The following is a 25,343-nucleotide window of genomic DNA, read 5'->3' as shown; positions in this document are numbered from 1 at the left end:
AAAAAAGGAAAAACAAATTTGTGACCTCACGTTAATTGTACTTATTTATATTGTGATTCTGATCTTTACTGACCTTCTTGTCTATCTATTCTCTAAGGCAAAAATAAAAAATAAAAAAATAGTGCACACATGTATATTGTTAGAGTGGTCAGCAGAACAGAAACACTAAACCTTAGATTGTGTGTGTTGAGGCTACAGTAGGGGCACATGTAACAGCAGAGTCCCGAGGGGGTGTTTCACTAGAGCTTCCATCCCTCTGGGTGTCCAGCTGCTTCCCTCCTGCACCCTGGGGTGTTCCCAAGCCTTGCTGAGGAAACATCAGAATCGACACTGCTAATTACAGATTCGAAGATCTCTTCCAGACTGAGTCACCATTTATAGAGGCTGAGGTCTTAGCATCTAATTTGTGAAGCTCCTGATCGCTCAGATTTGGAACCCATACCCAGTGGTAACTTGCCTTCTCCCGAGGAGAAGACTGTTTTCCCATCCTCTGGGCTTCCCACAGTGCTTCAAAGGCAGGAACTCAGGGTAGCCTTTCCACTGCCCTTTTGTCTCCCTGCTGCTTCATTCTGGAGCCGTGGCGTTGAGACAAGGCTTTTTCCGTTCTGGCACCATGTTAGTCTAACTCCTTTTTTGCTCTCCCCTTTCCTACTCCATACTAAACTCTAATGTCAGCTATTTTAAATGATTACTAAGTGAAGATTTATGTGGTTGTTACCTTATAAAGAAGTGCTTTCCTAATAAAAATATTTTGCCTTGTTAGGGAAGGATAGAATTTGAAACCCTAAATTGAAGTTCCATTCATAATGGACATGCTGTCTGTTTCCCTTGTCCCCTGTGAAGAAATATGGTTTCTTACAAATTCTGATTATCAGAATTCTGACCAGTCTTAACCCCCATGAAAACATATGACATCTCATAATTTTACCGTAATACTCTTGTTCACTAGAAATCCCACGAATGTAAAGTCTGTAGCTAAATGATTATTTATTGCTGGTTGTAAGCAACTTGACAAGTCTAGATATTAATGTTAGGTTGTTTTCATATGTTTGCACGGATAGAATATTGCTTTGCATGTGTAAGCACATGCATGTGTGCATGTGTGTAATATAGTTTTGCATGTAAAAGCCTTAAGATTTGCTCATTAGATGAAATAAACCAACTTATAAAACATTTCCAATTGAAATTTGAACTCTGTAAATTACTCCTGGTCCTGTTACAGTCCTACACATGTATTTATTTAGTTTTCTAGTTGTGTGTGGAGAGTATAAGTTCTGGTCATGATTAGTTGCAGTTACTTCTTAAAAATCATTTATAACTTCTTTTTAATGTGAAAGAGAAATACGTAGGGTTATTTCTTCCTATATGTGCATTCTTGATTGCTTTTAAACTAGCATTAGATGTAGGTACTTCTGAATCTTTGTTATCTGTACATCTTTTGTTTATTTTTCCTCTCTCTTATTTTTGACTTATTTGAGGCTGCTGGAGGTACCACATCCCATCAAGTTAGTTTCTCCTATTTTAATGGATTCAATTCGCTCCTCAACAACATGGAACTCATTAGAAAGATCTACAGCACTCTGGCCGGCAGCAGGAAAGATATAGAGGTGACTAAGGGTGAGTGAGAATATGTATCTGAATCCGTGCCTTACAAGTATCCTGGTATATTATAATTTTTTATCAGGGTGAAGAAAGCAACCAGGGGGTTGTGTTAAAGATTTTTCTGTCACATTGACACATTTTACCATATGGTACATATGTTTTTCCTTTGATCGGACAAGCAAAAGCAAACAAAACAATCTTCACCAAGTTTTAAATAAACTGAAGACAGCCTTTGAATGGGGCAACTATGTAAAGTTTCTTAAATGTTTTTAATCTTGCTAGAACTTGAGCTAAATTGGCAGCTTCTGAAGTGGCCTTCAGAAGTATATAAAGAATTCTGTAAACCTGTGTTGATGACAGTGTTAAGTTGATATATAGGCTTGGAACAGGATATCATCAGCATTTTAATGGGATTTAAAAAAAAATTCTCTAGGAATTCTACAGCTTCATTAATGAAGCTGTAGAATTAATGAAACTTCATTCAATAAGTTTCATATATGCTTCCTTATTCCCTGACTGGCCATTTCAATAACATTGGATGGCACCAAGCTTTTATTTTTTTTTTTTTTTGTGACCAAGCCTCAAGCTGTCCCCCTGGGTAGAGTGCTGTGGCATCACAGCTCACAGCAACCTCCAACTCCTAGGCTCAAGCGAGTCTCCTGCCTCAGCCTCCCAAGTAGCTGGGACCATAGGCGCCCGCCACAACGCCCAGCTATTTTTTGGTTGCAACCATCATTGTTGTTTGGTGGGCCCCGGGCTGGATCCAAACCTGCCACCTTAGGTGTATGTGACTGGCGCCTTAGCCACTTGAGCCACAGGCGCCGAGCCGCCACCAAGCTTTTAAAGCAAATGTTTATTGTGTATTATTTTGTTTTCAGACATAGTCTCACTCTGTTGCCCAAAGTAAAGTACAGTGGCATCCTCATAGCTCACTGAACTTCAAATTCTTGGGCCCTGGTGATCCTCCTGCCTCAGCCTCCATGGTAGCTGGGACTACAGGAGTAGCCATGATGCCTGGATGATTTTTCTAGCTTTAGTAGAGATGTGGGGTCTCACTCTAACCTCAGGTTGGTCTGGAACTCCTGAACTCAAGTGATCCTCCTACTTCCAGAGTGTTAGGATTATAGGTGTAAGCCACCATACCCAGCCTAAACTAAATGTTAAAGAAAATATTCTGTATACTTTTCCCAAATGAATGAAAGAACTGCAAAAATTCTTAACCCTTTTTAGATTGACTTGAATTCTGTGATTGACAATAATAAAGTATCGTGATGTTTACTCATCCCAGCGCCTTAAATCAATGCTGAATTTAGTGGTTATTCCTTGTTGAATCTTTCCCTTTTAACTTTTTTTCCATACAGAAGAGTTTGTTCTGGCAGCTCAGAAATTTGGTCAGGTTACACCCATGGAAGTTGACATCTTGTTTCAGTTAGCAGATTTATATGAGCCAAGGGGGTAAGTTGGCTTTTTAAAAAGTTTATGTATATGTATATATTAGCTTAATAAAAGGAGGTTAGGAGGTGGGGAGGGAGGAGGGCTGCAATTGGGAGAAAAAGCCAAATTAAAGGCAGCACTGAAATACAAAAGGAACATTGTAAAATTAGGTCAATTGTAATAAGTTATATTGTTGTTGTTACTTGTGTTTTTTTCCTTTCAGACGTTTAACCTTAGCAGACATTGAACGGATAGCTCCTCTGGAAGAAGGAACTCTGCCCTTCCACTTGGCTGAGGCCCAGAGGCAGGTGAGCAAAGGGAGAAAACTGGCATCCTGGTGCTTCTGTCTGTCTTGGGTGGGACACGCCCAGCCCCTTTTTACTTGTTGTTGTTGTTTGCAGTCTGACTTAGCACTTTTCCATTTTGTACCAAAAATCCAGATAATTTTAAAAGAATAAAAAGAAAAATTACTTGAAAAGATTCTGATGAAGAAGTAGATAGTTGGCATTTATTTATCTCTTTCAAAGATGAGATGATTTCCTCACCGCACCGGAAGCCTAATACTTCAATAACGTGCAGGAAATTTTTTCTTCCTCCTTCCCTAAATCTTGTGCTAAGAGGCGCGGGGAGGAACCCTGTGCTGGTGTCCCTGTCCCCATCGGCAGCTTCCCATTGCTAAGCAGATGCCACCTCTGCTCCACAGAGCAGCACTTGATCCACTCGCGAACTGCCATGCTTTCCGTTCTCCTGAATATCAAAATGAGATAATTTTGTTTAGTCTGGAGTCATGGTTCGAAGGCTTTTAGACCTATTTTGTCTGTGAAAGGATTCATAAGTTATGTGGAAACAATTTTAGGAATGCTATATTTTATTTTATGGTTAACAGAAACCAATCTCTTGAAGTTGTGAGAGTTGGAAACTTAAGCCCGGGACCTCCTGTTTAACTCTCGCTCAGCCCTCTCTAGATCGGGATTGGAGACGAAGAGCCTTCATACCCTTCATAGCATGTGTTGTTCTTACGTGGTGTTTGTAAAATAAATCCACTCACAGACAAGCCATCTCTGAATCCTGTGAGACTTGCCCGTTTCTGGCTTGGAGCTCTGGGTTTGTACAGAGACGCCAGTGTGACCACAATGGGTTGATGCGGGCTACATTTTTAGGACTGTCAGGCCTGGAGCCAGGACCCCATCCTTTCAGCTCTTTCCCACCCGAGTGCAGCGGTGAATTTTGTGTGCAGTATGTAAGTCAAAGTAGTGGGTGTGTGCTCAGTAAATCCCAGCTAGGCACCTCGGGAAAACCAGCTGGCCATGGTTAAAAGAGGAAGCCGATTTCCCTGAGTACGGGAGAAAGAACCTGGCTAATCACGTGCAGAGGTAGAAGCAGTGTTGTTGCTCTCCCCTCCCTTTGATTTTAAACACTGCTTAGGAGATGATTATCTCTTCATCTGTGTGCCACCAGCTAGTGTAGAAATTTGGGGATTAAGAAAAGCAGAGAAGTTTTTGTTTTGTTTTTGTTTTTTTTAGATCCCTCCTGCTCTCCAGCTGGCAGTGGTACATCACAATTTTTCCTCTGTGCCCTCTGTAGCTTTTGAGAGTTTATGGTGGGTGCTTGTTGAGACTGGCTAGGAAAGGGTTAGACCAGACTGATGAGATTTACAGCAGGAAATGATTGGCTGCTGCCTAGAGGTTTAGAGCAATTCACAATGGCCTTGCCTGGAATATGCTTTTTACTACATGAACCTCAGTCAGCCCAGCAAATTCTAGCAAGGGAGGTCATTCACCTGTGGGCCGGCCGCTGCCTGTCCAAGCACCGTGCGGCCCAGGCGGCATTTATCCTGGCCAGAGGGGTGACACAGTGGGAGCCTTTGCAATTCTGGCATCAGAAAAGTTAAATAAAAGTCTGGGTTTTCATTTGTCTTGTACAGGAGAAATGAGCAGTAGTGGTAAGCTCCTCATCCCCATTATTTTCAGAGTGTTTTCACTCATTACTTTGACTTCAGAACATTTCTAAAGTATTGCATATTTATATCCCTGTAAATAAAATGATCCTTCTCTTTTGGGCACAGCTGTCAAAATGAAGGTACTATTGATTTCTGTCTATACAGGGACAGAGTTGGAAAACTCGTAGAAGGATTTTACATCTTAAATGTGAATATTTCTATGTAAAACTGTTTTTAGGTAAATGACTTTGTTGAAGATTCCAAATGATCTCATTGTATTAGAAATGTTACAATGACAGTAAGGAAAATTCCGTGGGTTGCTAGCCAGGGTTGGTGATTACTTTCATTGTTCACTGATTTTAATTATCATGGCTTCTGAAAAACTAATTTTATCGAATGTATTTATTCATTCAACAGGTATTTATAAAGCGCTGACTATATGTCACCTTCATTTGACAACTCTCTGTGACATTAAATTACTAGTTTATTTATGCAGGCAGAGAAGTGCAATACTCTGAAATGTTCTGGCATTAAAGCGCTATAGGGACACAAGGTCAAAAGAACAACAAAACCGTGACTGACTGACCTGGAATTTGAATTTAAAAAAGATGGACAAGAAAGAGGAAAAAGTAACAGTCACCTGTCACATAACCAGCTGGTTTTAGCCACTGTAAACATTTTTGAATATCTCTGGGTAGTGGGGATGCCAGACTGTCGGTATTAATACTAATTATATGTGTGTGTCCACAAGTAATTTGAGTAAAAGATGATACCATATTGCATGTCCTCTTAAAAATCACCATGAAATACTTCAAACATTTAAAAAGGTAAACAGAAGCATGTAACAAATACCTCTCCTATACCTGACCTATATTTTCTTTTATAATACCTTATGAATATTTTTCTTAATATCAAAAATTCTGTTACAATATAATTTTTGATGGCACACCTTTAAAGCTGTAGAATTATTTTTAATGCTGTAGTGCACAGTTGTTGGATGTCCAGGTAATTTCATGAAGTTTTGATCTTAAAGCAGTATTGCTTTTTAAGTGGTGCATTTTTTTAGCTTGATCCTTATTTCCACATATAACTATTTTCTAGCCTAAATTTTTATAAGTAGAATTGCAAAGTCAAAGGTTATGTATTAATACATTTTAAAGGTTTGGGTGTATATTACCACATTTCTCTCCGTTTATAGTTGGAGAACCTTGTTTGAATCCAATGTATTGAAATTTAAACCGGAAACAGAAAAACATATAAACCCCAAACCTATCAGTTTGCTTGATGAAGAATGATGTCTCACTGATGTTTTTCAATTTACATTTTTTCATCACAAAATGAGAATTGAAAATAGGCTTATAACATTATTTTGGGTAGAAAAACAAAAAAGTGGCTTCGTGTTCCAATTTGATTTTAAAGATTAAAAGGAATAAAAGCTTCCTATTAATAAGAACTCATGGAATGTAGCCCTGCTTTCCTCTTTGACATTTTAGTTGTATTGTGGATTTAAAACCCAGTGAGTAATTTTTAAATAATGTGTGCTCATTTTGTTCTGTCCTCCTCCTGTCACCTGCTTTCCTGCTCTTCAATTCCTGTGCACACAAAAACAGAAGGCCTCGGGCGATTCAGCTCGGCCAGTTCTCCTGCAAGTTGCTGAGTCGGCCTACAGGTTTGGTCTGGGTTCTATTGCTGGAGGTTAGTCATGGATGAGTGCAAAATTTTCACTTTTATTATTCCTATTACTTTTTCTCTGATTTTCCATCTTGAAATTTTAAGGACAGAGCATTCTCCAATCTTCCCCCAAGCCAGTTACCAGAGGTTACCTGTAAAGTAGACAGAAGCAGAGGGGCCCTTCCCTACTCCCAACACTGTGTGTGATCAGAGACTCACAAGTGGCATTTTTGTCTTCTTTATCTGCAGAGAGTCTTTCTGAAGACAGGTTAATAGTGAGAATAGGCTGTAGCCATGTGCTTCTACTGTAAACTGTCTTGAACATCCTTTTATCAGGGGACTCTTGAATGAAAATCCGCAATTGTTTACTAAGGGTATGGAAAGGTAGCACCATTTTAAAATGTGTGCATGCAGAATTTGTTCTTATCTCAAGTCATTTCTTTGTAACTACTTCCTCCTTTTCTCTGACGCATGTTAATTCCTTCTGAAATGTTGGTATTATTTAATTTTAGCTGTTGGAGCTACTGCCGTGTATCCGATTGATCTTGTAAAAACTCGAATGCAGAATCAACGATCAACTGGCTCTTTTGTGGGAGAACTCATGTATAAAAACAGCTTTGACTGTTTTAAGAAAGTACTACGCTACGAAGGCTTCTTTGGACTGTATAGAGGTTGGTACCCTGCGCTAAATTCGTTGTGAGGTGAAATAACAGTCAAAGGTTCCGTTTCCCATCTCAGGGCCTGAAATGAATTAGACTGCGTTAAAATGGAAATGCAGCAGATTCTCAATTATCCATGCTAATGGGAGGAGGCTGGAGGCGTCTAGGGCATGGCTAATCAAAACAGCCCATAATCTGAAAGCCATTTATGGTGCTCCTTTTTATGTTTTATTTCTTAAAATAATAAGTTATTTTTATAAATATCTTCAGTGAGTTCTTAAAAGGCTCGTATTGTTTGTGTGCTTGAGGTACTCTGCTCCCCAGCTAATAGGGAAAGGCGTCCTGGGACAGGACAAAGTCTACTTGGGATTAATGATTCTCCTGGAATATACCCCCAAACCAGTCTGTCAAGCCCGTAACCAAGGGTGCAGTGGAGCCTTCCCTTACTGCTTCTTCCTGAATTGAAGTTGCCCTTTTTCTTTGTCTGACTCTCGGCCTGATGGAGCTGATCCACACAGCACTGCCCAGCAGTCCTCTGTCTCCACCTGCTCTTTTTATCATCTCAGGCTCATCAAGCAATGGGAGTTGTAGGAGAAGAGTGCGCCATCACTGATGATAGGAAAGGTCCACACACCCTGCTTGCTTTTCCACTGGCACTGGCCAAAGAAGACTTGACTGGACTTGATTTCCCAACTCTTCTTCTTGTGATTGCCTTCTACAAAAAGGCAAAAGAGGGAAGGGGGTGGCGCCTGTGGCTCAAAAGAGTAGGGCACCGGCCCCATATGCCGGAGGTGGCGGGTTCAAACCCAGCCCCGGCCAAAGACTGCAAACAAAAAAAAAAAAAGAAAGAAAGAAAAGAAAAGAGGGAAAAATGTATTTGCCTCAGCTAAAATACAGTATCTCAAAGCAGTTCAAGTTGAGCTGCCTTACAATTGCCAATTGCAAAACTGGTGGGGGTCTTCCCTCCTCTGCCCTCCTAGTGCTTACTGTAGAAGAAGCAAAGAGAATTTCGTGCTCTGGAAACTGGCAGCCCTGTGAATTTTTGCCTCTACGCCTCTTCTGCCATCTGCTGATTCTAGTCTTCAGATTAAGTGCCCACATTAAAAAAAGAAAGATACACCTTTCTTGAAACCTCTCACCTTCCTTCAGCGCTAGGAGCTTTCAAACTGCAGAGAAGTTCCATCTTGCAGGTTCTATTGTGTAGGTAAATGGCCCCCATCAAAGGCCTTTTGATCTTTTCTCTGTCCTCTTTTCCTCACCCCCTGCCTCTTCTTACAATTTGGAAGGTCTTTGACCCCAGGTGATTGATGGTGACCTTTCCTGGGTCACTGCCTTCCATTTGAAGTACTTTTCCCTCCTGGTGACAACAACCTTGGAAACGAAATGGCTCCCAAGTAGGACAAGGTTAATGTCACAGTTTGTGACCACCTTACCTGTTGGTATGGGTGGTTTTTCAAAAGGAGATCTTTGAGCCACGTCTCTGGGCAGACATCTGAGTCTTAGTGCTGCTTCATAAACTACTCGTATGGTCTTTTCTTGGCATTGGATTAAATGTCAAGGGTGCCTTTAGAATTGTAAGAACCCCTCCCAACATTGCTAAGTGTCTTTAATTTTGCCTGACTTGGCTGGGTTTGTTTTTAATTTTGAGTCTCCTCTTTTTCCTCTTTGACCACAGCTGGAAGTGTTGATTCCTGGTTATATCTAGGGTTTCTTCCTGCAACCTGTACTTTTAACCACATAGACAGAGCGGCTTAAAGCAGACCTGAGTACCTGATTGCCATGCTAATGTGAGTGGTGAAAAGAGGTCATTCCTCTTGCTGCTTCAGTCCTTACTTCTGTAATATTGGAGTGACTGCTGCTAACTTCCCAGGGAAGGGGGGATAACCAGCACATTAGAGAGAGGTGGAGTCACTCTGGACACAAAAGTGGCAGCTCTTCACTCTTTTCCTGGTTTTGAAATAGCCATTTATCTGACCTGCTTTGGGTGCCTGAGCCTTAAGGGCAAAGGGCAGAGGTATCTGACAGGATGACAAGGACCCTGTGAATGTAAGATTAGGTCTGAGAGTCACCTATGTTCCTGTCTTCCTAGTATCTTTTCTAGAAGATGAATTTAAAACAAAAGATTTACTGTAAAACTTTTTTAAAATTCTATTTTGTAATTTGGATCTTGAGAGTAAAGAGGTGACTGACAGTTCAGGTTAAAAAAATAATAGTAATTCACAACCTTGCCAGGGAAGTGCTTATTCTATTCTTGATTGATCAGGAATCATTTCCTTTTAGTTCTTTACAGATAATCATTACTTAATAATTGTAAGTAACTATATTTGTAGATGCTCATCATTGGGGAAGAAAAAGATGAGATGAAAATGTAGGTAACTTATAGGAAGCCATCATTATTCATTTAAAAAATTATAGTAGAAATAAGAAAGACCTGAAGTACTTTGAGACTCAGTATTATAAACTTTGTGTACAAAGTAAAGGTACAAAATACCTGCGTGTGATTCTCTGACTATACGTTTTATTTTATAGTTTAAAAGTTATATTATTCCAGTAGAAAACTGTTAAATTTCAAGAATGCAGAATTATTGCTGTTAATGCTTCCCAACTAGCAGTATTTCAGAAGGTGTTAAGAGTCCATCTGTAACTTATAAACATGATTTTAAATAGTGAGCATAATTTTGGTTTATAGAATTTTACTTAACATATTTTTCTCCATAAAGACATATATAATTGCTCATATTTCCTAAATAAGATAGATAATTGGGAAACGTTGCCTAAGTAAAATCTGTCCTCTATTTTAAAATTACCTTTGTGTATACTTTGAAAAAGAAATGGCAATTGGCTTTGAAAGATGGTGTTTTTACAGCCCAGATTCTTATTGTGAGGTTAGTAAGCATCTCTCACTGTCTCTCTTTTTCTTGTAACGAGAATATAGGCAACTGTACTGTATTTAAAAGTCCTTATGGAACTAGAATGAAGGTTATTTTCGAAGACCTCTTTGTAGTTTCCAGCACAGGTGGTGTTGCTCTTTGCCTTCTCTGGCAGCTGCCCGCATCTGCACACAGTCCTGGAAGTTCCTCCATAGGACTCACTGCCTGGCAGTCCTGAGCAGGCTGACATCTCAGCTGGAGGAACTGCGGGTGTTGAGCTTCAGTAGACCTGTGCCCCAGAGAGTTGTGAGAAAGTGGAATGTGGGGAGTTGGTTGGTTTTCCTCTCTCGATCTCTTTGTTGTGGCCCACAGTTTCTTTATTTCCAAGAGTCGCTCTCATTTTTTTGTGTAAGTTTTGGTTGCTAGAAAAGATCCCTTAGAAGTCCTATGAGACAGATTACACAAACCTTCTCTATAATGCAGACTTTCTTTCTTTATTAAAAAATGGCTAATTTTCCTGTGGCTTTTTTTTTTTTTTTTTTGGTCATTTTTGAAAATCTGATGTCTCCCCTACTCAGGCTACATAGAAATTATGCCTGAAATAATCCAGGTCTCCCTTAAGTCACTTGTGAAAAGTCTTCCTCTATTTTTTTCCCCAGTCTCCAGATTGACATAATGTGCTCAGGTGTTTGGAAGCCATCCTGAATTACCTGACAGCTCATTTGGTTTGAATGCCGGGGATGACCAAATGAGTCAGTTATTGGCCTGTTATAGTCTTGGATATTCAAGAGAAACAATTGATTGAGTAATCATCCATAATTAAACGCGCTGAACATTGCAGGAATAACTAAGTTCTGCTTTTAAACTCTGCTGCACTTTAGTCCTACAGATGCTTCAGGTAATGAAATTAGCAGCCTCAGAAATTGGAAAATACTTTGGGAGGATGTTGTGGAATTCCTGAGGCAAAATCAGGGTTCATCAGAAATAATTCTTAGAGGAAAACTTTTTGTTTCTATTGGTAGAAGCTGTAAAGAAAATCTTCCAGAAAGAGAAATTAGATCATTTTATGAATTAAACTTGATTTGGGGCAATGTTTAATCTTTGAGGTAATTGACAAAACCTTTTTTTTTAAATCAGCCCATTGATCAATGCTTGCAGAGTTTAAACTGTACCTACTTCCAGTTGTCTATGTAGTACAAAGCAGCCATCTTCCATCCTGGAATGTTCTCAAGGTGACATCTAGAGGATGTTGTGGTGATATCTCAGGAAGTTATTGATACGTTTATATTCTAGAAGGAAGTTTTGTCAGGCAGCTGGTTTAAACCAGGTCTCTTTTGATAGCTGATGGTGTTATAAAATGGAATATCCAAATTCTGTGTATTCACAGTGAGACCCTTTCTTCCTGCATAATTCTTGGGGATAAAAATAAATTTAAAAATCCTAGCACCAAAATAAAATGAAATTTCCATGACTCTACATTTTGCATTACTTAAGAGCACATGCATCTTGCAACAAACCACCGCTCGTCCGTGAACTGTACTGACAATCCATCCATGTGCACCAGAACTTCTCATGGGTGCAGCATGGATTGGTTTGAGCCTTATTTTCTTGGCCAGTTTCTACACATTTTAATTTGGGTTGTTAAGCTGGGAGAAGATCAAAGACATATTTGGTTTTAAGAAACTAAACAAGAATGAGCAAAGACTTTGGGACAAATGTCCAGAAATCTACCGTGAGGCAACTGCAGTGAGCACAGGATATTAGGATGGGAGACAGAGGTGGCACAAACCCAGAGTAAGGTGGTCTCGAGTCTTGTTGGAGGCTTGAGAAGGCCAGATGAGAACAATGATGAGCTCAGAAAATGGGAAAAGATGATAAAAAGATGGACTTATACATATCCTAGAGAAAAGAAGGTCAATGAGTGAATTGGTTAACATGCCTCAGGAATGATCTGTTATAACCACCACCATCTGTCCTTGGTGAGACTGAAACAAGGGAAATAGATTAAACCTCGGCAGGGGGAAATCGTGTACACAGGAGAAAAGAAAACCAGGACCCTGAAAGTTGTCATGTACTAGGATTAAAAACTAAAAGAGAAGTACGTGATCATTTTTCCCAATGATCTTCACTTCTAGGAAGCCGGAAAATAGAGGAGTCAGAGGAAATGAATTTTTTCTAGTCTTGTTTTCAGTTTCACTCATTTTGTGTTTTAACACTTAGACTTCCAAAGGCCTCCTGGGCCATAGCTGAGGTGACAGATGATGCTTGAAATTCTGGGTAAAACATGTAATTCAGGCTCAGCGCCTGTGGCTCAAGTGGCTAAGGTGCCAGCCACGTACACCTAAGGTGGTGGGTTCGAATCCAGCCCAGACCCGCCAAACAACAATGATGGCTGCAACCAAAAAATAGCCAGGCGTTGTGGCGGGAGCCTGTGGTCCCAGCTACTTGGGAGGCGGAGGCAAGAGACTCGCTTGAGCCCAGGAGTTGGAGGTTGCTGTGAGCTGTGAGGCCATAGCACTCTACCCAGGGGGACAGCTTGAGGCTCCGTCTCAAAAAAAACATGTAATTCAGATGAAGAGGTGTTTAAATCTTCCATTTCTGCTATTGCCCCAGCCATTTCCCCAGCTCCCGCTGTGCAGCCACCTTGGGATAGAAGCCCAAAGAGCCTGTGGGAACTGAGTTGTACTAGAAGCTTTGAAAGTGGGTGATGTAGTGAGGAAGGTGGAAATACCTCATGCCCAGGGGGCAGCAAGAGTCAAAAGCAGATAGCTGAGTGGGGGTGGGGGACGCATGAACAAGTGAAGAGAGAAGAGCGTGGAAATGGGAGCCAGAATAAATCTGTAAGGCAGGGCCCAGAGGGCGCTGATAGGTCCAGAATGAGGTTAATCTGATGTTGAAAGCAGAGGGGACTCTCAGGGAAGATGGGGGCAAGTGTCCTGGTCTCAACGGCGAGGTCAGGAGGGTAAGAATTTAACCTCTGAAGAGTTGCTACCAGGTTGAAACCAGATAGCACAATAATGCTGGCTGTGGCTTTAGCTACAGGATTTAGGGGTACCTTATTAATTAGTTTCCCCTAAGAAACTCCACTGCTTATCTCTGTCCTGAATGCCCTCTGCCCCGTTTTATGTGCTGTCAGCTGCCTTTCTCAGGGCCAGTGTGGCCACTCTTGAACTTATTCTTGTCTGCATTGCCGCCTTAGTGACCAGGCTTCTGCTTTGTCCATGGGCCCCTCACCCGTCACTGTCCTGTAGTCTTGCCCGGCTCGGTTCTTTGGAACCCTGGCTGGGTCGGGTTACAGTGGTCCGGCAGCCTGCTCTGCTTCCCCTGCATCTGCTTCCAGTATATTCCCTGCCTCTTACTCGTTCACCAGATGATAACCTACAGCCTGACATTCAGCCTGATGTTTGCGACCTGGAGGCAGGGGCACAATGCGGGTGCCTGTTAGTGGTCACATTCTTTATTTCATGAAAGGGCTAGTCAGGGCAAGCTGCTGGCCCACCACAAGCTAAAGAGCCACAAAATGTTTCAGAGCAGTCTAGGCTGGAAGAAATGCCTTTCTGGGGGTGAGGAAAAATGAGAGCAGTAAGTCCATTAGAGGAAATGGATAAGCAGAGAACTAAGGGGAAGAGAGCCCTGATTGGAGAGAGGTGGTGGGCTGGAGTTCAATTCTGAGTGCTGCTGGGTAGGCATCTAAAAATCAGCAACTGAGGATAAGCTACTTAGCTTCTCCAGATTCCTCTTTCCATGAAGGTCATGATGAAGATAAGAACAAATGGGTAACAGTGACAATGAAAATCCATTTCTGTGGTGCTTACTGTGTGCTTGGCACTGGCCTGAAGGCTTTGTATATATTAACTCATTTCATCTCCACAGCTAAACAAGGAGATGGTATCACGATTACTCCCATTCTATAGATACAGAAACCAAGGTACAAAGAGATCAGGTGACTTGCTCAGATCACACAGCTGACAAGGAGTGAAGTCAGAGCTGCAGCCCTTCAGCCTAGCTCCAGACCCCGTGCTTTGAATCACTTGGCTCTTCTACCACCTGGTGGAAACTGCATCGTGAAAAGTTGCTTAAGAGCAGAGGTTGAGAAATGCTTAAGTTTCTAACTAAAAGATTTTATTGCATCTTAAAAACACAGCTGAAGATGTGTTATTGTATCTGTGCTACCTCCCTGTCTTTGGCTAAAGTTAGCAGGGCCCGTAGATGTCCTCAGATCAGATGTGCTCTCACTAGTTGTGAATAGCTCTTCTAAGATAGGCATAATGTCATGGGGCCAGCATGATACTCCTTACCTAATTCTGAACTGTGAACATTATTCAGGCTGAATTGCCACGTGTAGACAAGAAAAGAAATCAAGGATATGCCTTGAAAAGATAGGTAGAAGGACGGATTGTATTTTTTGAATATATAACATAGGTGGTGAAAGGACGTCTGACTTTGTGTATACATTAGCTCATTTAATTAACAAGGCCAACAGGGCAGTGCCTGTAGCTCAGTGGATAGGGCGCCAGCCCCATGCTCCAGCCAAACCGCAACAATAACAAAAAATAGCTGGGAGTGTGGTGGGCGCCTATAGTACCAGCTACTAGGAGGCTGAGGCAAGAGAATCGCCTAAACCCGGGAGTTGGAGATACTGTGAACTGTGACGCCACAGCACTCTACTGAGACTCTGTCTCTTAAAAAAAAAAAAAAAACAAGGTAAACCAATCAGTTAGGATAGTTATTTGCATCCTTGTTTTACCAATGAGGAACCTAGACTTCAAAGAATAACTTACCCAAGCTCACTCAGCATGGAAGAGGTACAGACCTAGGTTTCCAGCCCAGGTCTGTCTACCTCCAGCACTCATGCCCCAAGCTGTTCATTTTGCTGGCAAGCTGATGGAAATAAGTAGCCTTAATCAGGCCAGCATTAGTAATGTTCCCTTCCTAGTGGCTTGCAACTCTGAAATTCTAGAGTTGTATCTCTAACAGGTCCTTAGGAGCGTAGTCGCCCTCTCTAATTTCACACGTCACTCATAGGAGCCTTCTTGGGAGGATGCTATGTGGAGCTTGAGTTAGAGGTTCCTAACAGGGCTCAGTCCCCATACCTCCAGCTCTGCTCATTGGGTCACACAAGGGATTGGATTCATTGGGGACAGTGTGATTTATATCTCCGACCCATGAAATTTGAAGACAAAATACTCCATTAATACTGTACCCTGTAAATCTTTTCTCGCATTAGCAGCCTTCTGGTGGAGTGAAGCTGCCAAGGAAGCATTGCCATATGTGCTGATGGAGCTGAACTAAAAAGAGAAGATTAGAAAACTAACCACACTAATAAATTTCACTCAAGGCAGTTGGAAAATGGACTGCTGTTTTGACAAGTTAGAAACAACACACACATCCATTCTGTTTCATATGGCTAAAATGAATTTCCAGGACCCAACAGAAACATCTTGTATTAGAAACCCAACTTTTCTGCTGAGTTACCCAGATGTCAGACATACATGTACTTAAAACTTAAGTGTGATGGTGATGAAGTGCCTTAACTAGACTGGCAGCTTCAGGCATGACGGGGCCACGTTACCTTCCTCCCTCTGAGGTCAAGGTATAAAGAGGGTTATTGGAATTCCCACCTCTGTGACTTTTTATTGTGACATGGGTTATGGCCCCTCCTAAAGATCATTTACCCAAGACTGGTGGTGTCAAGGCCCACATCTGCAGTGGATCTCAGATCACAACCCATAGGTGCCTTTGTTTTCTAGTTAGCCAGGGTAGTCACCACAACAATGATTCTTATCCCTTGCCGCTGAGTGCCAACATCGGGCCTAGCTGTTAGGACTGGATATGTGCTATCGTTTATTCTTACTGAATTTAAGTTGTTCATTTAACACAATGAAACTCAGGGCCTCATTATATTTCTTTACCCTCATAATTGCTCTTCCTGCCTTGGGCCTGTGCCCTTGCCAGCTGCCCGTTACCTGCTCCTAGAACTTTTTACTTTTGAGAACTTACTGATTATTCTGAAAGCCACCCCATGCATATATAGAATTTGATCTATGCTTTTTCATGTGGCCTAGGAGAGAAATGGTGCAGTATATCAGGTAAGAGCACAGAGGCTGGGGACAGTCCCCAGGGTGGACCCCCACTCCCGCATCTAACAGCTGAGCCTTGTGGGTTGCTCCCTTGAAGTTGGCCTCAGTTTCTTCTTCAATTATTAGAGATAAAAATAGTAACTGATTAAGGTGGTTATGTGGATTAAATGTGCTAATTCACGTAAAACACACAGGATAGCAACTAACACATAGTTAAGTCTCCCCAGGTATTGGCAATTGTCATTTTCACTGCTATTATCGTAGGGTCACCTGTGATCCAACGACAGTCCCCAGCGCACCGAGTGTGGGCATGTTGTAAGCCTTCGTGTGGTTTCCTCAGCCTGGACTACCTTGCCCTCCATTCTGCTTGTCTTTTCTCTCTAGTGAACCTCTGCTCACCCCTAAACCCCCAGGGCAAGTATCTCCTGCCTGCAGAAGAACTGCTTCTCTCCACTGTGTTCTCCTAGTACCTTGATGCCGCTGGGATCTGGTACACAGACGCTGTCTTTAGGTAGTTTGTCCTTTTGCGGGTGCCTGAGAACAACTAGGCTTCCCTTTCCCTCTAATCTCTGAGCTGCTTGAGGCAGAGGCCCCAGTCTTCGAATTGTTCACCCCAATTCCTCCTGGTGTCAGCCACACAGAGAAAGCATAGGGTAAATGTTTGCTGAACAGATAAGTAAATGTTGCCTTCTATTTAGTCTTAAATACATGGTTTTCTCTTGTTTCTTGCCGTTTATAGTGAGTGAGAAAGGGAAATCTCCATAGCTTGAAAGGCTGGTTAAAGGGCTTATACCCAACACTATAGTGATGTGGCTCCATGGGCTGTTTTTTATTAGGCATTTAAAAAGACTGTCATGGGTAGTTATGGAGATAAAAGGTCATCATTTAAATCACAGTGCTTTCTCTTTTTTTTTGTAGTTTATTTTTTTTTATTAAATCATAGCTGTGTACATTAATACTGTCAGGGGGTACAGCGTGCTGTTTTTATATACAATTTGGAATATTTTCATCAAATTGGTTAACATAGCCTTCATGTCATTTTTTTAGTTATGGTGTTAAGACATTTATATTCTACATTTAGAAAGATTCACATATACCCTTATAAGATGAACCATAGGCGTGATCCCACCAGTCACCCTCCCTCCCCTCCCCCCATATTCTTGGGCCATAATTGGGTTATAGCTTTCCTATGAAAGCTATAAATTAGTTTTAAATCACAGTGCTTTCAACCCATTCATAGTTTTGGTCTACAGTTTAATAATGAGATTGTAAATTTCAGATGGTTAGATGTAGTTTAATCAAGTGCATGTCCAAATATTACTAGTAGAAATTAATGTTGTACTTCCATTAGGTAATAACCAAGCCTTTCTTCTCATATTATAGGTATCTTACTACAAGATTAATAAGCTAGGGTAGTGAATGTAGTTTCAGAGAGAACACCCACTTTGAATAAGAATGTCGCTTTGCCCAGATGGTTCCATACTCCTATTTTCTGGTATGTGCTGCTTCAGCTCATTTAGAGTACAAGGCACAGCTCCACTCAGGCTGGTGAGAATGTAGGGGGGGCTTTGGGGCAAGTGTTTACAACAGAGAGAAAGAGAGAGAGATCTCATAGGGATCCCAGGACTGCAGCTGCCCCAGCGCCTGGCCTCACAGAGACCAGAGGCAGACAAGGCTGCCCTCCCTGCTGGGTGCCTTCCTTGGACTGTGCATTCTGTCCCGTGGGTGTCTTCTTTCCTTTTCCTCCACATTCTCTGCTCTCTGCCAACCCACTTCCTGTACTTACTCGTGGTTTCTGCTTCCTCGTGGCTTGCACACGAGCATGGCTTCCAGCTGGCTGCTTTCTCTGTTCCACCCATGGCAGCTTTCAGTTGTGCCTCTGTGCTAAAGACCCCCACACATGCTTCCGGAGAAGGATGCTGATTGGCTCGCTACACTTTCGGTACCAGGCAATAGATCTCAGGTGCCACACTGACTTACCAGCCACACACTTTTTAGGTGTCTTCCCATTATCCAGTCAGCTTGTGGCCCTGGGGGTGAAGCAGGCTCAGAAAATACCATTGCCTAAGGAAGGATTGCAAGCTCAAATTCTTATGGGATCCAGGGAGATTGCAGACGTGAACAGACGAGGCTGGGTGTGAGATACAGATGCACGTTTGCATAATAAGCACATGATGGAGGTGCATGATTTCTAAAGAAGGTCTTTTTAAAAGATATCTAAGGTCTGAATCCCAGTCTGGGCACTTCCCAAGTGGGGGACTTGGAACAAATCATTTAATCTCTGTGTGCCCTATTTCCTCTCCACAGGACAGTTATGAGGATTAAATTCGTTAATAAGGTGCTTGATATGGTGCCTGGCACACAATAAATGTTACGTAACTGCTTTTAAGAATTTCCGTTAGCATCAGCGTCCTCATCCTTGTTCATTTCCACAGTGAACTGGGTTTTCTCCCATTTTTCCTGGAAGGAACACAAAGCTCCCTTGGTCTGTGTAGCTCCCCTTTTCGTTAAGCCATGAGCAAAGAGAGATTATCCTCTACTGTGAGGATGTCAAGAGAGCAACAAAAATGAAACCTGGCCCTTGTCCTCACTGAGGCTTTGACATCAGGGCAGGGTGGGATTGGTCGCGTGGGTCCTGCCTAAAGGATGAGCCTTACCCCACTGCAACAGCTTGCTGCGAAATCAGAAAGAGGCCTGGTGCGCCTTGGGCCCGTAAGTTGTTTTTTGCTCCTTGGGTCCATTAATTGCTCAACATGGTTGAAACCTTGTGCTGCTCAGTCAGTCCCACACCTGTAGGTTAGATATATGCAGCCCGCGAGTCAGTGACCTTTGCCTCAGGCTGCCCCTTCGGAAGATAGTCTAGGCAGGGCTGGTCCTTCAGGAGAGGCTCCGAGTGGACCTTCCCGCATAGATGAATTAGGAAATTGTACTTCTGGATGAGAGGTAGCACCATGAAACCCCTCTTGAGGACAGCAGTGTGACTCAGGTTACACCACATCCCTACCGTCAAGCGTAGTCTGATGTGCATTTCCAAGAAAAGGCAATTGTCTTTGCCTTTTTAAAAATGTCTTGAAACTACTGAAAGCGATGCAGGTTCACTGCTGTTCCGCCTTTCCCCAAATTGTCTCCCCCTGCTTCCTTGTGCTCTGAATGTTGCTGCATTCCCACTCACCCCAGTTGTCACACACAGAGCTCCTCACCTGTCACCCCACACTAGTCACTTTCCACAGGAGTCCTTATCTCTACCCAGTTTTCATGCTAAGAAACCAAGCAATAGACTTCAAACCTGGTTTTTTTCCCCTCTCTCGTTTTCTCTCCTAAGACACACACAGGCAATACCAGGGTGTCTTCTCTGTTTTCCGCCCTGCAGCTGGAGTGGTCTTTTGAAAACATGAATTAGCACATCACTTTCCTGCTTAGGACCCTCTAATTGCTTCTCATCTAACTTAGAATCAATATCAGGCCCAGAGCCCTGGCCTGCAGTGTGGCCACCACATCTGGCCCACACCTGTGCCACCCTCCCCGAGCCTGTGTCTCATGGGGGCATCCAGATGTTCTCCTCACTGTTGAGCACACCAGACTGGTTCCTACTCTGCTGTCTCTGCCAGTCTGCTGCCTTTCTTTGAATGCATTTTCCTCCATTGCCACTTCCCCGGAAAGGTCTCCCTTCTTCCAGGTAAGACAGTCTGAACAAGATCCCTGTTGTCTTGTGCCGGTCACCGAGTTACAGTTGTTAACTGAATGAATAGCTGAACTGTGAGCACTTTGAGGGGATGAGGAAGACATTAGAAAAACATAGATATATTTAGTAAAACCACTGACTTAGAAGACCGGAAGGAAGAGAACAAGCTTTCACGGGATAGCGAGATTTCCTATGTCACCAATACTGCTGATTTATCTAATATGCAAACAATCCAGAATGTGAGAAGGATTTTACATTTCAAATATTCTCATCAAAAGTAATAGAAGAAAATTGTAGCAAAGATTACCCCAGTTTTTAAGTGGTGATCCCTTCTGTAGACCTGTCGATTTGTTCGGTTAATGCTGATTTATTTAATATACTTCTGTTTTTGTGTTGATTTTTAGGTCTTTTGCCACAGCTATTGGGAGTTGCCCCGGAGAAGGCCATAAAACTTACAGTAAGTTTTTTGAGCTGGTGCTTCTTATTCAGGGAGTTTGTACCTTCTCAAGAATCTAGCAGGTATTCTTATATGAAGCAGCAGGTTGGGTTTCCCCAGAAGTGCTGAAGGCAGGGGCACTCACCACCTGCAACTTTTTTTTATTCCCCATTTAACACTGAACATCCAAAAATGTGACAGTAAATTTGAAGAAGGCTTTTGGTGTTTGCTGCCATCACTGTTGTCATCGGCAACAGTTTCCTTCGGTGTATACATGTTAGGCTCTTGAGATGTGTTCTCCAAGCATGACTCACAGTGTACAAATAAGGAAAAGTTTAAGTTGCCTACTTGTGTCACATGATTCAGGAGTGGGGAAAACTAGGATTCAATATCAGATTTTTCTGGCTATAAAGTAGGTATTCTTTTGGCCGGGTGTGGTGGCTCACGTCTATAATCCTAGCACTCTGGGAGGCCAAGGCGTGTGGATAGCTTGAGCTCACGAGTTCAAGACTAGCCTGAGCAAAAGCGAGATCTCATCTGTGCGAAAACAGAAAATAGCCAAGGCAAGAGGATCGCTTGAGCCCAAGAGTTGGAGGTTGCTGTGAGCTATGATTCCAAGGCACTCTACCCAGGGCAACAGCTTGAGACTCTGTCTCCAAATAAAAAAATTAAAAAATTTTAAAAAGGCAGGTATTTTTTCAGTGACACCTGCTGTTTTATAGAATTCATATTTAGGGTATATTCTATAAGCTTTTGCCAAAACCAGATGTTGAAAGATCTTGGTTCTAGTTGAAGCTGATTCTTTATCTGATGGTATGTGCAGTCCCTGGCTCACATTTGACAGATGGTTAGGACTACCTTAAAGTGTTTATGGGATGATAGATGTTGCCTGTTCATCACCAAGGCCATAAAATCCCAGAAGGTTAAACTCCAGTTTTAGATTGGGCCATGCAGCCTTGAAATTCTTTTACTATTTTATTATGTGACCTTGATACAGCTAATCTTCTCAGGCCTGTATCTGCCAAAAACGTGTGATAGTTCCTTAAAATCTTGTAGTATATACCATTTGGGGAGTATTATACTTAATTAATTAATGCAATTGATGTTCTTTAAGAATCCTTGAGGCATTTTTAGATATTGAATTTCTACTAAACTGTTGTAAAAAATCTGTCCTCCTGATAGGTACTGTTTCAGATTAAATCTTGTTGGAAGAGTTGAAAGTGATTTGTAATCAAACGTTATGAAATATTTTTTTTTTTTTTTTTTGAGACAGAGCCTCAAGCTGTCCCCCTGGGTAGAGTGCTCTGGCATTACAGCTCACAGCAACCTCCAACTCCTGGGCTCAAGCGAGTCTTCTGCCTCGGCCTCCCAAGTAGCTGGGACCACAGGTGCCCGCCACAACGCCCGGCTATTTTTTGGTTGCAGCCGTCATTGTTGTTTGGCGGGTCCGGGCTGGGGATTCGAACCCGCCACCTTAGGTGTACGTGGCTGGCGCCTTAGCCGGTTGAGCTATAGGCACCGAGCCTGAAATATTTTTTAAGTTCTAAAATGCATGTTTTTATTTGTCTGTATTAGTATGTTTCCCTCCTTGTGCTAATGTGATTGCAGGACATATTTGAATTTTTGGCTAAGCCATTTATCTTTTCATTTTTCTTTCTGAAACAACAGGGATACTTTTTAAAACTTTTTAAAAAGCGCATGTATGCTATTAAGGGTACTTCTCAAATATTTTGATCTGTTATGATTATTCTAGTAGACTGACAAAAAAAATAACGTATACTGAGAGTTGCATATTTATGTGTTTAATGACTTTCTCTGTATTTTTCATCAGCTTCTATAAATGTTTTTCTTCAAGGTGAACGACTTTGTGAGGGATAAATTTATGCACAAAGATGGTTCGGTCCCACTTGCAGCAGAAATTCTTGCTGGAGGCTGTGTAAGTACCTTTTGGAGCTCCCTACATTGAAAAGACTTGTTTCATGCACGTATCACTGCCGTGGTCACAAGTGTGGACTAAGGCTTCTGTTTGACCACAGATCCTGCACAAGGGCAGAGTCTACTAGGGCACCTCGGCTTCTCCTAGCCACGAGAACTATTCCTGAGGTGGACGGGTAAAGTGCCTGATCTGACTGCCTGTTAAGTCATGCCTGTTAAATTCGTCACTGCTTGCGGTTGGTTCTGCAATAGAAGTCATTAGTGGCAGAAGTGTTTGGCCTCTGAAAAATCTTTGCTAAATAACCTTTCCTAAAGTTAATTTTTAGTACACTCTTTCCTCATGGCACCCTGTGCTGGGTCAGGGGCTAGAATTTGTCTTTGAAGTCAGCAGCCATAGCTCTGTGCTTTGCTTTGCCTTCTGAGTGGCAGCCACTCTTCAAGCTTCCAGTGCTTCTGGGAGGTAACTGGCTGAGCACGCTGTGCATTGTCTGAGACGCTCGGAATGATGGCTGCTTTGTGTGGATGAACATCCTGCATCTTGTTTCAAAGCTCAGCAAAACATTGTGTCTCATTTTATCCCCTGTACCAGTTTGTTCATGTGAATGTCAATATTTTAAGCAAATGAAATTCTTATACAAAGACTGGTGCTATTTAAAGGTAAGGTTGATTACATAAACAGGCTTTGATCGCTCGGGCAATACAATATTGGTCTATATTTCCTCTAGACCTGTTTCTTATGAGAAAGACAAGATCACATTTTTTTTAATAGGCTTGCTCTGGGTAGGAAATAGTATTCATAAAATAACTTTTTTCTTAAAAGTCTTTGAGTTGAAAAGTTGGGCAAACACACAAGAATATTAAATGTTTGTGTGGAAAGGGCTTATTGTTCTAACACTGAATGCGGGTTCCTTGTAGGAAGTGGGAGCTAAGAGGTCTTAGCTCCTGGTGGTTCTTAAGAGCTGGGTGGAATCTGGCGACCGCTCAGCTCTGTTTGATCACTGACCTGTCTGAGACGGCCAGGCAGGATCCCCTTGTTCGGTAACTTTAGGAGCATTCAGAATAGAAAAAAAGGAGCCTTTAATGTCCTAAATAAAAAGGGCACACAATAGTAATCAAAGAGAATATTAGAAGATGCAGAAACCACCCTTTCTAGTAAGTACTCTTCACTTGAAACTGCTCTGTATTTTCCATGTGTGTAGCTAGATTTTCTCATTTTTAAATAAGTGTATCTACAGGCTGTATCTAGCCTAGTCCTTCAGATTGTTGTACAGGAGATAGTAGGGCATTTCAGTAGGCCAGGTGGGGATTTTTGTTTGTTTTTTAACATTAGGTTTTAAACCTACTAAAAGGACGTGACTGTAGATTTCTGTAAGAATTTAAAATGTAAAATTATGTGACACTACTCGAGATTTTGGCAATTACCATGGCATGGTGCCTGGAGGTTATTTTCTTTTTAATGAGAGCATTCTGTCTGCGCGTGCATCTGGGTGCCAAGGAGATTGGTTGTGGCACGCATTGTCCAGGTGCCATCTGTAGGTGGTCTCATTTTTTTGCCTATGTGGTCGCCCATCTCCAACCCAGAGCAGATTGGCATCAAAAGCGGTGCCTAGTTACTGTAGCCCTTTTCAAACCTGATCTAAACATGGGCTTAAAATTGGAGCCACTTGGGCTTTACAGCCGCTTAAAATATCTGTGAAGTGAGGTTTGCCGCACTTCATCTCACAGGCAGGTAGACAGTGGTCCTCACCTCCCAAGCCTTTCTTCCCCTCAGTCATTGCTCTAAGCAGTAAGAGTTTATTTTCAGGTGAACAATCCTGTAGGTAGCAGACAAAGCAGATCCCTTTAGATCCCTGAGTAGAGGGATGGGTGATTTCATTTTCAATGTGTATCTATTTTTTTAAGTAATGACAGCACCCTTCTTTGCAGGCTTTGGCAAAGTTTTCCTCGTAATTGGAGTGAGTCACACACCTTAGAGAGTTGTAGTGGGTTCCACAACCTCGTCTGTCCACTTGGGAACACAAAAGGTTTTGTAAAGTTGTGTCACATGAGCAGTTCCTCATCTTAGTTCATCCAAGCATTGCTAGGTGTTGACTTTTAAGTCCCCAGGGAGCTCCCCTTTCTTCATTATTACTGAGAATTAGTACACATGGCTGACTCTTGTACTTGTAACCAAACCTGCTCATTTCTTTGAACAAGGCTTTTTTCTGTTTTGTAATCTGTTTTCTGCAAAAAAAACAAAGCAAATATTTAGGGAGAGCTTTGTTTTATAACCTCATAACTTCATAGTTGCTTAGCTAAACTGTTTTAATGTACATATTTTTAGAAAAACAAAAGTGATAGTAAATCTACAGGGGAAAAATCATTGGCCCTAAAAAGGAATAAAGTTTAACCTATGCCTTAATTTATTATTTTTGATATAATAAAACCTATAACTGAAGAGATTAAAAATATTCTCTCTTTCATTGACGTACGTAAGAGGGTGAACCTGACTTTATTTTAAACGCGTTCTTTTCTCATTGAGATTAGATTTAGTTCAGAGCACTTTTAAAAATTTGACTTCATGGGAGTTAAGTGTAGGGTGACCAGATGTCCCGCTTTTGAACAATTTGTCCCATGTCCAGCAGTGTTTTAAAAAAGTTCCAATTATTGGAAAGAATGCACGAAAGGGCAGGAGAACAGGAAGGGAATATACAGTTTTCGGCTGCTGTGTGGCTATTTTGCCAGAATATGAGTTTTATATTATTTTTGTTAATTTTATAAAGTTAAACTGTAATAATAACAAAGAATTGTTGAGAAGTGATTACCGAGAACTGCTTATCAAAGTTTGCATTATTGTCAGGCCCTGCCCTGCCCCATCCCCTGCCCCACCCATCCCCACCCTGCCCCACCCCCGCCCCACCCTGCCCCGCGGAGGGGGGGGCATGTTGTCACGCTTTACAAATGTTAAAATCTGGTCACCCTAGTCATGGGGTACAGTGTGCTGTTTTTATATACAATTTGAAATATTTTCATCAAACTGGTTAACATAGCCTTCA

At 41.9% G+C, this 25,343-nt stretch overlaps 1 protein-coding gene across 2 annotated transcripts in view; it reads left to right on the top strand.

Moving 5' to 3' along the window:
- SLC25A13 (solute carrier family 25 member 13) overlaps window positions 1–25,343 on the top strand; it is a 182,941-nt gene that overhangs the window by 105,954 nt on the left and 51,644 nt on the right. Inside the window, exons 7-13 of one of the 2 annotated variants that reach the window (XM_023518825.1) lie at window positions 1,479–1,617; window positions 2,964–3,057; window positions 3,260–3,344; window positions 6,589–6,670; window positions 7,159–7,317; window positions 20,342–20,394; window positions 22,229–22,309. In XM_023518825.1, the coding sequence (XP_023374593.1) occupies window positions 1,479–1,617; window positions 2,964–3,057; window positions 3,260–3,344; window positions 6,589–6,670; window positions 7,159–7,317; window positions 20,342–20,394; window positions 22,229–22,309 (693 nt within the window). Of the gene's footprint in view, window positions 1–1,478; window positions 1,618–2,963; window positions 3,058–3,259; window positions 3,345–6,585; window positions 6,671–7,158; window positions 7,318–20,341; window positions 20,395–22,228; window positions 22,310–25,343 lie in introns of both variants that reach the window. The other variant, XM_003782693.3, reaches the window with a different exon arrangement.

Source organism: Otolemur garnettii, unplaced genomic scaffold, assembly GCF_000181295.1.
Source record: "Otolemur garnettii isolate 467f Iridium unplaced genomic scaffold, OtoGar3 scaffold00005, whole genome shotgun sequence".
Lineage (NCBI taxonomy): Eukaryota > Metazoa > Chordata > Mammalia > Primates > Galagidae > Otolemur > Otolemur garnettii.
Note: the sequence above shows the minus strand (reverse complement) of the source record. Positions and strands in the feature narration are given on the sequence as shown.